This window comes from Furipterus horrens, unplaced genomic scaffold, assembly GCF_987537825.1.
Source record: "Furipterus horrens unplaced genomic scaffold, mFurHor1.1.pri manual_scaffold_10, whole genome shotgun sequence".
Classification (NCBI taxonomy): domain Eukaryota; kingdom Metazoa; phylum Chordata; class Mammalia; order Chiroptera; family Furipteridae; genus Furipterus; species Furipterus horrens.
In genome coordinates, this window is record NW_028327180.1 from 18,965,001 (window position 1) to 18,981,591 (window position 16,591).

The window sequence follows — 16,591 nt, forward strand, 5'->3', positions numbered from 1 at the left end:
AGTTAATCACCGGGGGAAGCTTCATTTTTCACCATCTGACTGTATTTTCATACACTAGAACCCTATGCTGGCCTGCAGTACCTAGAAGTATAAAGGAATGTATCTATCTTCATGGGACAGGATACATACACACTTTTAACTAACACTTCTCCTGCTATCAGTGGGATAGTAGACACTCAAGTGCTTTAAAAATGAAAAGATAAAAAATTATTAAATGAAATTATTGTTACTAACCTGATCACTCTTCTATTTTTTATATTATATTTCTCTCTCTCTCTCTCTGTTAAATAGCCAATTCCAAAATTACAGTTTAAAAGAGTAACTTGATAACACGTGTGTCTCAACCCGCCCTGGCCTGCTACATCAGCCTCCCTCTGAGCAGGGAACGAAGACATGCTGCCATGGGATAAAGTGGGTGGACTCTTGTGTGGGTCACCTAGACTCTCCGTCTTGGCATGGCACCCTTTGGTCAGATCAGCACAAACTTAGCGTTGCCAGAGAGACAATGGCAAGACAGAGATGAGCCAAAAAAAAGAAGTGGTGGATGCATGTCAGTGATACATAAATCAGAGAACAGGAAAGCAAGGAAAGGAGATGTGGGCTGCTGTCTCAGCAGCTAATGTACCTTCACCATGAGCTACAGGAAGAATGGGAGAGGGTGCAACCAGAAGTACCACATCGCCTGCCTATGGTGGGGCAGAGAGCGAGCGTCTGTTTACTGTGTAAAGGTTTCTTGGAAGCTCAAAAAGGAAGCAAGTTCCTGAGGTGTCTGAGGGCAGCACAATGTGGGGTGAGATTTTCTGGGATCCGCCATGTCCCTTCTTAACAGGTCTCCAAAGCTGGCTTGCTCCTGAACCTATTTGTACCTTGACAGAGAATCAACCCTGCCCTTACATCCCAGATAGCTCACCGGCCTCAAGGAGCTGGAATTTCAGTACTGCAGCCCAGCCTGAGCGACTGGTGTTGGGCTATGCTCCCTCTCTTATTAACCTCTGTTCAGTATTTATTAATGTAATCCTATGATTTTCTTTCTCATTTAATTTTTAATGGGATGGATTATATTGAGACTCTCCGAAATCAGTCCATTCTTGGATTCCTGGTTTTATTCGACTTAATCATTGGTAGTTTTGTTTTGTTTTTTTTCAATGAAAGTTTCTTGTTATTTGAAGGACTGAGCTAGGACTAAGCCTAAATATTCTTCTAACATTTGTTAGCTGCTGACATAGTCTGTATGTCTGTGGTCTTAGGGATGGGCCAGTACAGGGGTGGCCATTGCCTGGCAAAAGATAATCATAGAGTTGCTGTATAAAATACACGTCACCAGGTCAATTTCAGTTTAAGAAACAACAAATAATTTTTTAGTATAAATATGTTCCATGCAATATTAGTGTGTCCTATATTTATATGAAATTACATGGGATATACTTATACTAAAAAAAATTGTTTATTAGAAATTTACATTTAACTGGTGTCCTATATTTTTACTTGCTAAATCTGGCCATATGAGTCATCAACAAATAAACAAGAACATTTTTAGAAAAGAAAAAAAGAATTTTTTAATTAATAAACTGTGTTGTCAGGGGGAAAAAATGTCATGAAACCCTAGTAACCACCAGGCTCCTGTTTCTGAAACTGACAATATGGTGTGAAGTAAGAAATAAACAAAATATCGTTTTAATTCACATAAAATAAAGAATCATAGAAATGATGTCAAATTTCAAAACCAAAGTAGATTAATTAAATCAACATATCACCAGCAACCAGACTCCGCCTTCAGCAGGTAACCCTTTACTAATTCCCTCTGTCATTTCTCAGGCAATGCTTCTGTGCTGAACTCCATACTGGAGGCAGATTTTTGTTGTTGTTAGTTTTACATTACATAACTTTTATTTATTTTTCAAGTTTTCAAGTCAGCTTTTACTGCCTTGAAATGTAGAGTCTGTGAAACTTGTATTCCCTTTGGTTTCTTTTCTAAAGCATCCCCAAAATATTTATAACTACCTGGCCTTTCTGCAAATTATGCTGCTCAGCAACTACTTTCTGGGTCTGAACTTGCACCCACGTTTCCGGAGGAGGATGGATAAGAGCATGTGCTCAGTACTACCCAGAGATGTAGCCATGAGGGATTATCTACAGGAAGGGGAGCAATCATTGCTGTCTGTCTTGGTTTGAGGAGACAGAAGTGAAGTATTCATGCATAAAAAGATTTGAGAGAGTTCTCATTTTGGAATAAAACAAAATTGAGTTAAATAAAAATCACGTTTATCCAGGTATGACTACAGTTTCTCTTTATTCTCTAAATGACTATAATCTGTCATGAAACCAAGTTAAGTCTTGGGCCATAGAATAAACTTCATGTCAGTCAGTTTGTGTGGCTGTTATGTGCCAGGTACTATTCTAGATCCTGGGATATAAAGGCAAATGAGACCAGGCCCCGACCTCCCAGGGAAGTGACTATTAAGTGGGGCAGTGGCACACAAAACCATAAATATAATGAAGTTGAATAAAAACCATATTGCATATCATGTTTGTATACAAAGTGCCATGAAGACATGGGAGAGGAGCGCGTTCATCTGCGCAGGGATCCAGACAGTCTTCACAGAGGAGGTGGTTATGAATTGAATGGTGGGAGTTCATCAAGCACAGATGTCAGGGAAAGGCATTATAGTTGAAGCACAGCAGAGAGAAAGGCTCAAAGGCTCAACAGAGCTTGGCACATTCAAGCTGCTGAATCAGAGGGTGTGTGGTGGGAAGTGTCAGGGGTTAATTGGGAAAAGAACTCAGACCAGCTCTTGGGGGGCCTTGTAATGATTCCAAGGGGGGTTGAATCTATCCTAAGGAAATGAAAAACCACTGGAGGGATAAGTACAAGAGGGAAAAGATTATATTTTTGTTATAGAACAACCACTCTGGAAGTTATGTGAAAATGGACTGGAGATGAAACTAAAGGCAAGAAGGCCAGTCGAGAAGGTCATGAAATAGCCCTAGGTCAAAGCTAATGAGAACCTAAACTAGCAGGGAGCAAAGGACGACCTCTGCTTTTAACATGCTGAGCTTGCGGCCCTGTGATGTATCCACGGAGAACTGATGATGAAAATTCAGGTCTAGGGTTGGGTAGATAGGCCTGAAGATGATTATTTGGGAATCATTGGCCAAAGAATAAGATAAAAGCCCCGAAAGGGGGTGTCATTGCCCAGGAATGATGTAAGAAGTGAGAAAAGATCAATATTAATATGAAATGAGCAGGTGAACAAGAAAGATTCATAACCAAAAAATGCAAAAGAGCAATCCAGGTCATGGGAGACTAAGAATAAAATGGCCTTGTGAGACCCAAGGAAGGGGAGAGTTTTGATAATTGATTAATAATTGTTCAGTGCTACAGAGAAAAACACAGAAGGACAGAAATGAGTCCTGGGGGTTAAGCTATTAGGAGGCACTGGTACCCCAGACAGATCAAGTGCCGTGGCTGACACAGTAGCCAGACTGCAGGGCGTTGAGAAATGAATGGAAAGGGAGAAATTAAAAAATGAAAATGTCTTTCAAAGAGGTTGGGGAAATCTCTGGAAAGGAGCGATGGAGGAGAGGGAGACGGGGATGCGGGCATGCTGGGAAAGCTCTCACGGGCTCCCACGGGCTCCCATGTTACCTCCACTGTGAGTGGGCACCTGCTGAAAAGAAGAGAGAGCACTGCCACAAAAACAGGCGGGCCCCACTAATTCTATGAGATTGTTCCATATGGACTGATCAGGGGTTGGCAAACATTTTCTTAAAGGGTCACCAAGTAAAATATTTTAGATCTTAAAGCCAAGAGGGCAAAATGCAGGCTGTTATGTAAGTTCTTACAAAACCATTAAAATACATGTATAATTATTTAAAAATATAGAAACCATTCTCAGCTCAAAGGTCAGTTCCTTTTATTATTATTATTATTTTGAGGCTGCTATAGGAGTTGGCTGAAGCAGGGAGAGATATAAGGAAGATTGTCATAGGAGTGTCCAGAGATGAAGGCTTGAAGAATAAAGGAAAATAAAAGAGAGAGAGAGAAGGTGAGAGGGAGGGAGGGGAGAGGGAGAGAATGAGAGAGAAAGAGAGAGAGAAAGGGAGAAAGGGAAAAAAACAAAAGCAACTGCAATAATTTCAGCAAAGTGCAAAGTCAAAGTCAGGTGTGCTACCCTAGACCAACCTCACACCATCATCCTGACACTGTGGAGCCTGGCTGGCTCCTCCTCTGATTTTGAATTTGGTTTTGTCTATTCCTTTTTTCTTGGGCAATCACTTTGGTCTTCTTGGTAAGGTGCTTCTGGTTACCAACTTGGGTCCACTACTAACTCTGGTTTGCTGGCTTGCACTTTTAATAAAGTTTGTCACCTCCTCATGTGACTCTTGAAGGCTGACCCCCAAGGCCTGCCGCCTCCCCTACCAGGTTGAGGTTTAAGCCTGAGGTCTAAGCACGGCCTCTCTCAAGCCCAAGCCCAGCACATCCCTGTCTGTGTTTCTTTCAGATGCTATTTGGTGGTGATAGCATGAGGCTTGCCTTGGTTAAACATTTTTAGCTTGGTGATAGGATCAGAAAATTGGGGATTCTGCTAAGTAGGGTGAGCCATCCTGTGCACCAGTGCCCCAAGATTTGCATGGTGAATGTGAGTTGACAGATACAACAAGCAACAAGATTAAGTCTACACAAACTTCAGAAAAAAAGTCATCATACAATAATATGTTTAAAATAAAGACATAAAAGAAGAAATAAATAACACAAGAAAATAATAAAACCAAGACACTATATACATGTAATATATGAAGGAGTTTTTAGAAATAAAAATAGATTTTCTAGAAATGGAAAACAGGATAACTGAAATTAAAAGTCCAGTGGATGGGGTAAGCAGCAGGAGAGGCTAGGTGGTATGGTGCAGAGTTCCTGTTTCTTCACATCTTTGCCAACATTCGGAGGTGCCGCAAACTATACACAGGCAAATTGCTCGTTGCACTGTTTCTCCATAGAACCGAGCTTATCCCAGCCAGGATACTGCCCTCTCTTGGTTTCCTGGGTCAGCTGTTCAGAAACAGAGGGACATGAAGCCTCGATAAATCCCTCTCTGTTTGTTTTTGTTTTGTTTTGCTTTGTTTTTGGAGTTTGGTTCCAGGGGTCAGTTCTCAGCAGGGCTCTCCCACAGCAAGGCTGGGCTTTCTCTCCCCGGTTCCCACACCCAGAAGCCTCTTACCCAGTACCTTCAATAATCCCTTTACCTGCTTCTGGTGTTAACTATGCTAATCCCCAGATTGTTTTGCTCACTCGGTACTTTTCAGCCCCTCCCTTCCCCCTCTTCAGCCTAAAGTTTAACCCAATTCTCACCACTCCTTGTCCTGTCAGTCAGTCTCTGACACCAACTACAGCTCCTTGATTAACATGTGGTAACCACCCTTAGAGCCCAGCCAATTGCAGGTTTCCCAAACCTAAAACTAGACACATAGCCTGAAAACCCAGAATAATCTAGTATATGATCAGAGCATGGACTCCTGAAGCGGGATCTTACTTAGACCTACTACTTAGCTGTGTGACCTTGGGTAAATTATTTAATCTCTCTGTGCCTCAGTTTTCTCAAATGTAGAACAGGAATAATAAGTACCTCTTATAAGGCTGTTATGAGAATTAAATGAATTAGTACATGGAAAGTGTTTAGAACAGTGTCTGGCATAGGATGAGTACTGTGTATGTTCCCTGTCATCATTATTACTATTTCATTGGGACTGTCCCAGAAAATCGCAGGGGGCAGTCACAGTCACTGAAACAAGAACAGTGTCAGAAAGTGCCATTGCATTTATGCAACTAGCATTTCTTTCTAGTCTTTATCTTCTTCTCAGGGTCCATTAATCAAGAATTACATGGTTCTTACTCTTCTGAAACAGCCCCCCAAATCTCCCAGTTCTCTCTGGCAAACCCAGTGTTTGACCTGACCGCCCATACAGCTATGGCCACCTTGTGTCTGCCTTATGGCCTTTTCTCCTCTTTCTACCAACCATTCCACTTGCCACAGCTAACAAATGCCATGCTTTGGGTATCTGGGAAGTTGCTTTCAGCTTTCTGATAGTGTTAAGCTGACGCTGACAGGCCCCAGGGTCAGGGATAAGGTGGAAATGCCTCCCTACATCCACGGGCAGAATGTCACATTGGGTCTGAACTTTCTTAGCATTGCACACTGGCCAAGAACCCTGGGCCTAGAGCTTTCCTTTAACTGTGCTCATCTGTTTGTTCAAAACTCCCAGAAAGCTGTTTTCTAATTTCTCTCTTGGTGACTTCTAAGTGGATTATTCTCTTGGGATAGCAATCAATTCTGCGTCAGGTTCTCAATCTACATAAAGAGAAAGACGCTGACTCAGAAGTAATGATGCAGGTGTCTTGGGTAACTGCAGGTATTAGATAATGTTGCTTGATTGTGGTTAATAAAGGCTTGATTGGAGCTATATCCCATAATATGCTTGCAAGGGATAGAGTCAGGCTGTTCAGTAGATTGGATTCTTTCACCAAACATCTCCAGGTATTTTTCTGAACAATTCAAGGAAACATAAGGGTGACACCTGTATACTAACTCACATCTTGAAGTCTCAGGCAACATCAGCTCAAAAGGACATTAATTAATTTCAAAATGTATATTCAGTCTTTAATTGAGACTAGCCATTGCCTTAACTAACCTTAAAGTAGTAAGCTTGATTATACAGCTTTTTGCAAGTGGCATTTTTGTGTTTTCAGACTTTGGGAACCCGGAAGGGCCCAATAAATGTGTTGGATTAGCTAGGTAATCCCTGTGTTCTACTGAAATGCAGCTCTTCATCTGCGATGTAAATGCAGCTTTTTATCTTTGACTTCTGACGTGCTAACGTTACCTGTTACCAGGAGCTCATCAGTGTTTAGAAATTAGCCTCATATCCATTGTAGGATGATTTTAGTTTTTATTAACAATTATTGAGTTCCTAACTTAGGCTGACTCCTTACGGGGTTTTGGGAAGTCAAATATGAACTAAAGAGGATTTTCCCTGGAAGTGCTCACAGCCTGGTGGAAGCTATGGGCAGAGGCACAGTTATGATTCAAAATGATGAACTGAGTTTACGTGCATTTAGGTCTATGGGCATAACAACAGGTAAAGGCAACAGGTAAAGGCAGAGCACCAGGGAAGGTGAAGTAAAGGGAGGCATCAAGGAGGAGGTGACATCCGGTCTGAGCCCTTTAAGGATATATATAGATTCACTAAGTAGTTAAAAGAAAACTTGTCACTCAAGTGGCAAGGACCACAGAGGCCTGCAGCACATGCTCCATTCAGTGTGACTAGAGGGACCATGGTTGGGGGATTGGGGGACACATGGAAGGAGGTGCCACTGGCAAGGAGATGGCCGTTAGAGTCTAAGGAGCATAAATAAGGGGCTACTGAAGGTCTTTAAGTGGAAGAGTCACAAGGTCTCAGAAAGAGAAATTTTATGGATTGAGTCTCTTCAGATTTTCCTTCTGCATCTCCTGAATTGCACACAATTGGATTCAATCATTTTCAAAGAGCTCAAGAAAATCCTCAGGCAGGGTTAGTATTGCTCTCAGGGGTGCGTTTGAGGGGCATGTTTGTGGTGGTCATGGGAGTTATAAGCAGTGGAAAAGGAATGGCAAGGCCCCTACTTTTTCAGGCGTGTTGAAGGATGCCCTGAGGAAAAGGAATCTAGTCCAGCATGGAGGCGGGGGGCGGGGGTGTGGGGTGTGGTTGGTCCCCTGGGGGAGAGGAGAACCCTGGAGTCCAAGTTAGAAAAGCTGACTAGCAGTGGGATGCAGACATCTCGATTCCTCTGCCTCAGTTTCTTCACCTGTACCCCCAGTGGAGCTTGAGCTGTATAATCTTTAGGCTCCCTTCCAGCTCCAAAACTTTATGCACAAAACACCGTATTGTCCTGCACGCTCTAACCTCCATTTCAACCAAACATCTTTCCAGTTGGAATGGTTTGCTTTTCACCTTTCCTTTCCCACCGCAGAAGCCTGGAGAGACCACGTGGAGAGCTCCAGGGAAAGAGAAATTGATGGGGGAGGGGTGGCTGGATGCTGATGGCTAATCCCCAGGAAGTTGAGACACCTGTTAGGTATTCAGTGCCTGATGCCCCCATCTTATTAAAAAAACTCTGGCTTGAAGCCCTGGCTGGGTAGCTCAGCTGGTTAGAGCATCATCCCAATATGCCAAGGTTGTGGGTTCAATCTCCAGTCAGGGCACATACAAGAAGCAACCAACAAATGCATAAACAAGTGGAACAACAAGTTGATGTTTTTCTCTCTCTCTCCAAAATCAATCAATTAAAAAAACATACATATAGCTTGAGAACTTTTCTTCTGCTTGAAGTACTCCCCTACACTAGAAGCAGGTAGTACCCATTGACGAAACCATGGGCAGCAAGTTTATTTACCCAAAGGCAAGTCAACAAAACTGGAAGAGGAGTTTAAGGGTGACTGGGCTTGTTGTAACAGCGGTCAAGGATATAAACCAATGGCTGCTCAAAAAAATGAGATTTAACATTTTGTCTTTTCGAATACCTTTGATTTGTTATAATCACATTACTTTTTTAAGCAAAGCTTCATTAGTAACAATCAATGCAATGAAAATATCCCTCAAAAGGAGATCAAAGGAAAACAAACTAAAAACCTTTCTTAAAAAGTCACAGTAGATGCCTGGCAACTCCTCAGATAATTTCCTGTTTACATATTTACAGACTTATTATGGCTTCTTCTTTTTAGAATATTTTGCAATAGTACATTTCCATACTCCGGTTTTTCTAGGAGTTTTTGAGACCAGCAGGCTTTTCAGACCACATTATTAAAACCAAGTTTACTATTATTTCTCTGTTTCAGCTGAATGAAACGTTCTTTTACATGAACTGCCAAACACTTTATGGTTTTCTTAATATGCCCGTTAAAACTGGTAAATTACAGGGACGCACATCTCTTAGAAAACAAAGATCGCAGGGAGATTATCGCAAGTGAGCGAGCTGGAGCGTGATTCCATAGCTGCAGGGGAAGCCACGCTCACCCTCCACCCCAACACCTTAAAAAGACAGTTTTGATTTTCTCCACTTCTTTCACAAAAAGGATTACGTTTTCTGAGTGCGTGCCTCTCCCCGGCAGAGTTGTGTAGCCTTGGGCACCAAACAAAGCTTCATTCTCCTCCTCCCTGAAGTGTGTAGGTAGCTTACCCTGAGCCTGGCCATAGGGAAGGAGCGCGATTATCAGGGCAAAGATGAGGGCTGCGCGGGGAGCTTTCCTGTCCCCTCGCCTGGGCTCTCCCTCCGGCATGATGCTGCGCTGGCTTCAGCCTCCCTGAAACGTGAACATTTCCTGTTTCCTGCTTGTTTGGGTAGGTGCTAACTTGAAGGAGAAGTGTTTGCCTGCTTTTTAGGAAGTGATGTAATTCTGCAGGAGCCTGTCAGACCAGCAAGGATTGCAAAAGAGAAGTTGCTCTTCAATCACTGATGCAGTTAACACACCTCTCCAGCCTTTTTCAGTCCTGGCCCAGCCATGGGCCTCTGTCTTTTGAAATTGTCCCTGCGGAAACGGTGTCCTTTGGTTGCTCAAGTGTCATTCAGAATCTGGAACTGGGGGTCCTAAACCACATGCATTCTTGATTTGTGATTTTATTCAACCTCCAGGTGAGTCACTGTGGCTACCTCGAATCTAGAGTAGGGCTAGCCAGCAGTAGAACTTTATGAGATGATGAAAATGTTCCAAATCTGTGCTGTGCAGTAGCCATTAGCCACATAGGCTTTTGAGCACTTGCATGGAGGCTAGTGTGAACTGAATATTTATTTTTCAGTTTTATTAATTTAAATGTAACTACCTCCATGGAGCTAGTCCGGCCATGTGGCACCATGCAACAGGGACATCTGTAGCATCAGAAGATGGCCAGCCTACTTCTCTCTGGCCAGGTCCATCCTCCTTCCTGGGCCCTGAATGAATGTCACCTCCATTCAGGCTCATGGAGAGGAAAAGGACCATGCCACACCCAGGCCTGAATGATGTGCTCTGCTTATGTTTGTTTTGCTTTTCCTTTTGTTTATTTATTTTTTTTTTCTTTATAGAGACTTAACTTTTTAAAGTATTTAGTGTTAGAATCACAGCTCAATTAAGAAGACACAGAGATTTCCTGAGATTTCACATATGTCCCCGGCCCCCACACAGGTATAGCCGTCCCTTTTGTGACCGCCCCCCATAGAGTGGTACATCTGTTACAGCTGATGAACCTACATTGACACATCATAATCACCCAAAGTTCACTCTCGGTGGTGTACATTCTGTGGGGTTGGGCAGAAATATAATAATGACACGCATGTTGTTGTAGTATCACACAGAGGAGATCTGCTGTCTTAGAAATCCTCAGTGCTCCACCTGTTTATCCCTCCCTCAGGCCCCCCTGCCAGCCCCTGCAAACCACTGATCTTTTTACTGTCTCCATAGTTTTGCCTTTTCCAGAATGTTGTACGTTGGAATCATACAGTATGTAGCCTTTTCAGATCAGCTTCTTTCACTTAGTAAGGTGCATTTTAGGTTCCTTCATGTCTGTTTACGACTTGAGAGCTCATTTCTTTTTAGTTTTGGATAATACTCTGGATGTACCACAGCTTTTTATCCATTCACCTGCTGAAGAACATCTTGGATGCTTCCAAATTTTGGTAATTATAAATGAAGCTGCTATAAACATCCTTGTGCAGGTGCTTGTGTGGATGTAAGTTTGCATGTCCTTTGGGGAAAACACCAAGGGGCCTGCTTGCTGGATCACGTGGTAAGAGAGAAAGGACCTTTTACATGGCCTATTTCCAAAGCAGAGTTGTTCTCAGAAGGAAAAAAAAAAAAAAAAACCCTGCATTTCACCTCACTTCCTCCTTCCATGACAATACATTTCTCAGAGGTTGCTAACAACAAACAAAACAGGACTGAGTTGGATCAGCATGAGGGTGGAAATTCTACCCCATTGAAACAGTGCATGAAAGAGGTGTCTGTTTAGGCCAGAGTGCAGAGGAGAGGAGAGTTTTGGGTGTTCGTGTTCTGACTGAAGTCCCTCCTTTGGTTTAGGGTTAGAGCTTAAGCACGAGAGAATGCAATTTCATAATCATGGTTGCCGTGGTGCTAAGAGGGATGGGCAGGTACGGAAAAGTATCAGACACTATCTCACCTACCCCCTTTCCTGCAGGTTATCATGAGTCACTGCTGCTTTCCGGTAGGTTTCGTCTTCAGTGATCTGGTTGGTGCAAACACTCGAGGTAACTGGAATTTCTCTGCCCCTGACGTAGCCAGTAATTTTTTTGCTCAGTGCGTTGCTGCTTTTCAATGTCATTAGTCATTGTTTGTCTCAGTTCTTATGCACAAGAAATACGTTGGTGATTCATGTCATGATCAGCTGGTTAATAGAGTTACAGTACAAATTTTAATATTTTAAACTGGCAATTAAGTCAACCCCTGATTTAATATGATTTCGCCCTTTAGGTGACAATACAGAACAAATGGTGGAAGAAAATAGACATGTTCAAAGCTGGATGATTGATCGGAAAACAACAGGGGAAGGACTATTAATCAAACTCTTGCTGAGCAAGTGAATAGACCACTGGCTCTGAGACCCTCTAGTGCTGAGTTTCGTTGGCAGTTATTTCTGTATTAGCACGATTACTCCAGCTGCTGCGCACGTGCCAGAGAAAAGACCCAGGGCTTGGGTGCGCTCTTCATTCTGCCACTTACGCCCTGTTAAAACCATTGGTGGGTCCCAGGCTTGTGGTGCATGTTTGGCAGGGGCAAGGTGGGAGCTTTGGTGTCCTTGATTTTAAAACTACAGCTGGACCACAGACTGTCTTATTCTGCAGTCCTCTGCAGAGGCCCACAGCATGGCCAGAGAGTTCCTCGTAGTTCCTACAAGTGCACCGTGCATTGCTTCTGAGCAAGCAGAACACTATTGGTTAGAATGATGTGGAAAATAAACCGAGGCCATGGAGACATCCTGTACAACTGTGTAATTTTGTTTTGACCCCTGTGCTCTCTAAGACCCTTAGCATGATTAAGCTGATCTTAGGGGGAAGAAAATTACCATCATTGATCAGAAAATTGCAGCACCTTGGTGATCTCTTTACTGCAGTTAAAAGCACAGGGAGATTGTGTGGTCAGTAATGGGCTATTTACCTCTGCTTGTTCTAATTTTACCAACCATTAATTTTGGCAAGTGGCTACCCAGTCTCAGATTAAATCCTTATACACTGGTGGCAGGAAGGCAGGGCCCCAGTCTCAACTGGCAGGCACCAGAGCCTCTGGAGGGAAGGGCAGGCACACAGGCAGGGGTAACAATGCACCAGTACCCGCCGTTGGCTTTCAGCAATGAAAGCAGGAAGAGAAATAATGAAGTATGGTGCCTAGGAAATGCTCTGAGACCTCATCACCCTCAGGAGGGCAGGCAGCGAAAGCTCTTGCTGGTTCTGGGGACTCTGTATTACTTCACCCCAACAAACCTGGTTTTACAATCACCTGTCTGTATTGCAGAAGAGACTCTCATCCAATTCCTCCTCCCTTTCCTCCTGTCTCCTCATCTCCCTTCCCTCCCATCAGCTGCAAGAGAGAAGGGACACCAAGGGCACAAACCCAGAAGTGATAAGATCTTATCATCTGTTCAGGCTGCCCCTAAGTTTCCTCTACCCCCGGCCTTGCCCCCCGCCCCCGACACACACACAGACAGGCACACACACTCATACACATAACAGAGCTCCCTCTCACATGCACGCACACTGAGGAAACCCATGAAGACCAACCAATGAGAGCAAGCAAAGGCTGTTTATGCCAAGCTTGCCACAGCCAGGGAGGCGGCCACCATCACTAGTGTCCTGGCTGAGGCTCAAAGGCAGGCAGAGGAGGGGGGACACTTTGTGGTGGAAAGGAAAGACTTCAAGGGTGCCCTGATGGGATGCTGTTGGCATGGGGATCTAAAAGTGGGCTCTAGTTATTGGTTTGGGGAACATACTTACTTCTCCTAAACTGAAAGTGGGAGGGAAAAATTAGGGCCAACAGTTACAGGGATTGTGGTTTGGCTTCCTAGACTAGTTACTAGAGATAGGGTCTGCCTTCCTACAAGTTTGATTTATAACAGGCTGGCTTCCTGGGTTGCTGGCTGCAGATTGTGGGTCCGAGTTCCGTTTTATATGGCCTGGCCATTGTCTGATGGTATTCAGTCTCTCATCATGTGTGCTCACTCATAAACGTCCACACGTACTCACACACAAAAACTCATACCCACACTGACACACCTGCAGATGCTTTCTGGGGCTTTAGTTCTGTCTAAACATTAACTGGTGGTAGCTGATGGATCTGAAGTATTTGCATAACAATGTGCCCAGGACTCAGACCTTAAGAGTAATACCAGGAGGGCCTGTAGCTCACTCTGAAGCCAGTTAGGAGGGCACAGGGAGCAGGTTAAGGTTCCAAGTTCTGAAGGAGTGCCCAGGGAGGTATGTGGGCAGGGCGGGGGCTGGTGTACAAGGATTAAACTGAACCCCAGAGTAAGCAGAAAAGCCACAGCCAGGAGAGGGGCTTGTAGCAGTTCCACTGTGTCTTAGACAGTTCTGGCTGCCACAACAGACATTTATTTTCTCATCGGTCAGGAAAGATAGAAGTCAGAGGCTAGGGCGCCGGCGTGGTCCCACGTCAGTGAGATCCCTCTTCCTGGTTGGTCACCTTCTCACTGTGTCCTCAAATGGCTGAGAGAGAGTGAGAGCAAGCTGTCTGGTGTCTCTCCTTACAGGGTACTCATCTCATCATGAGGGCCTCACCCTAAAGCCGTCTAATCCAATTACTTCCCAAAGGCCCCATCTCCAAATGCCATCACCTTGGGGACTGAGATGACAAATTCAACATCTGAATTTGGGGTGGGGACACAATTCAGTCTGCAGCCCACTGCCCTTGACGTTGGGAGCCTTCACCCCCGAGTACACCCTGACCAGCCCCTCTGCACTTGTCCGAACCCTCGGTGGTCTCTGTGCTTGCCTTCTGGCTGCTGACCCTGGTCACACACGCTTCAGCGGGTCACTCAGAGCACCTGCTATGGGGGTTGGAGGATCCTAGGGGTTTCCACCCCAGGCCTCAGCCTGGACTTATTCCATGACTGAGTCCCCAGGGCCTAGGCAAATAGCCTGGTGACCAAAACTGAAACCGAGAAGGATTGTGGGTAGGAGCTACAGAGGCCCTTGGCCTGTGGGACAGGGGTAGAGGTGTGGAGGGTCCTGCGGGGGCACCTGGGGAGCAAGGGCAGAACCTCAGATTCTGTGGTTTTCCCCGAACTGACTCACGTTCCCCTGAGCACAGGGGACTTCTGTTTTGTTCCACACTCTATCTGTTTAGGACAGTGCTTAATAATTTTTTTGAACGAATAAATGAACTTAAAAAATTCTTTTACAGCAGTATATTTTTTAAACTGAGCTAGCGGGGGCTACCTACATCAGAATTATTTGGGGAATATGTTAAAATTCAGAATCCTGGACCCCACCCCAGAACTATTTACTCAGAGTCTCTCGAGCTGAGGGCCCATGATGTTTGGGGAATTTTTATACACAAAATACTTGAGAATCATTATTCTAAAGTTTCATTTTTGTAGCATCCACAAAGGTATGTCCCTTCCTGTCTTGTTTGCCAGGAAGTCCAGGTTTTCTTACCACTTCTAAGAACATTTCCTTCCCTGGCAAACTAACTCATCTTTGAGGACTCGGTTCAGGAGCCATCTCCACCAGGGAGCCTTTCCAGAAGCTCCTGCCCTCAGCCTGGACGAAGTGCCCTTCCTTCACCTCCACCCCCTCTTGCTCATGAGAATATACCAAGATCTCTGGTCATGTCTTCCCTAGAGACATGGCCTCCCACACCTGCTAAAAGGAACCCAGCTTTCATTGCTGCTTCATTTGTGATCAAGTTTTATCTTGATACTTATTTTTCAAAGTCTCTTCAAGTAATTTTGAGGTAGGACCTCGTCGTCGGCAGCCGTCCGTCTCGAGAGACGATGGTGTAGCTTCTTAAGAGTCTATCTGCACCGCCGAGAATGGCTGTGCAGTCCGACTCGGGAGTGACACGGTATCTGTCTCCTCCCGTGTTGAATCGACATCTTGCGATGACGCTGGAGTGTCCTCTCCAGTGAAGCTGAGGTAGGACCTACATCATTAATAAATATATAGTATCTTCACCAAAGTTCACTTCAAAAGGATAAATGCAGATGAGTGGTCTCAATGCTCTTTCTTTTATTGGTGTTTCTGTTTAAGTCAACTCTCCGGATTCAGATAGTATCCTGGCCCACTAAACCCTTGACATCAATGAAACTAGAAAATATTACAAAGGCACAAGGTTTGGGGGAAATTGCAAGCTGTGAGAGAATTAGGAAAGATGCTAGGAGGAAAAAAGTCCAGTGCTAGGGGATGTGAGGAACACCAAAAATAAGTGAAAGCTGCGAAGATTTGTATCAGGTAGGAGAGAAAGCAGTGGAGGATAGTAGGTAGGAGGTGATTGTTTTAAAATTAAAATAACCTATTTTTCTAATTACTAAAACAGTGCATGTTTATTAAAAAATGCATATAAGTCAAACAAAATTCTTCCATTTTTAAATCCTTCCCGATTTTTTTCTATACATATTAGCTAGCAGTATTATGCCTACTTTTATTTCTGGTACTAGTAGTTGGTATTACTATCCTGCCAACACACAGTAGGTACGAACTTCACAGGTCACAAACTCAGGTATGGATAAATGGTAACTCACTATTTTCTATTGTAGCATCAGTTTTGAAATTCAATTCTGGTAGCAGCAAACTGAATACAGTCACAAATACAACCAGTCCCTCAACCCTCCTCCCCTCTGACAGCTGTCAGTCTGTTCTCTATGTATGAGTCTGCTTCTATTATGTTTGTTAGTTTACTTTGTTCGTTAGATATCGCATATGCGTGAAATCATGTGGTACTTGTCTTTCTCTGAATGGCTTATTTCACTTAGCATAAACTCTCCAGGTCCATCCATGCTGTCACCAAGGGTAAGATTTCCTTCCTTTTTACAGCTGATTAGTATTCCATTGTGTAAATGTACCAAGCTTTTTTTACCCACCCATCTACTGATGGACACTTGGGTTGCTTCCAAATCTTGGCAATTGTAAATAACATTGCCATGAACATAGAGATGGATATATACTTTTGAATTACTGTTCCATGTTTCTTTGGATATATTCCCAGAGGTGGAATTTTTGGGTCATAACACAGTCCCATTTTTAATTTTTTGAGGAAACTTCATACCGCTTTCCTCAGTGGCTGCACCAGTCTGCATTCCCACCAACAGTGCACTTCTGTGATCTGAGATCATGAGCTCTGTAATGTGAAGCAGACCTGCATTCCAGCCTAGCTCAGCCTAGATCAGCCAAACCTCCACTGACTTACAGACCCCATGAATGTGAAAATAAATATTTATGATTGTGAGCTATGGACAGATTTAGAATTGTTTGTTATATCACTGACTGATATATCTCTTATGTTCTTCATTCGCAAGTTGTAAAATGGAGAAAGTCAGATAAGAAAATAAGAGCTGC

At 43.8% G+C, this 16,591-nt stretch overlaps 1 protein-coding gene and 1 long non-coding RNA gene across 2 annotated transcripts in view; one reads left to right on the top strand and one right to left on the bottom strand.

Moving 5' to 3' along the window:
- TMEM154 (transmembrane protein 154) overlaps positions 1-9,402 on the bottom strand; it is a 63,966-nt gene extending 54,564 nt beyond the window's left edge. The window contains exon 1 of the mRNA XM_090290158.1: positions 9,212-9,402. Within this exon, the coding sequence (XP_090146284.1) occupies positions 9,212-9,311 (100 nt within the window). The 5' untranslated portion in view covers positions 9,312-9,402. The remainder of the gene's footprint in view (positions 1-9,211) is intronic.
- Positions 9,403-9,464: 62 nt separating this feature from the next.
- On the top strand, positions 9,465-11,942 carry LOC149999309 (uncharacterized). The gene is made up of 3 exons (XR_016513626.1): positions 9,465-9,664; positions 11,203-11,272; positions 11,496-11,942. It is a non-coding gene; the product is annotated as an uncharacterized LOC149999309 (long non-coding RNA).
- Positions 11,943-16,591: the final 4,649 nt, after the last annotated feature.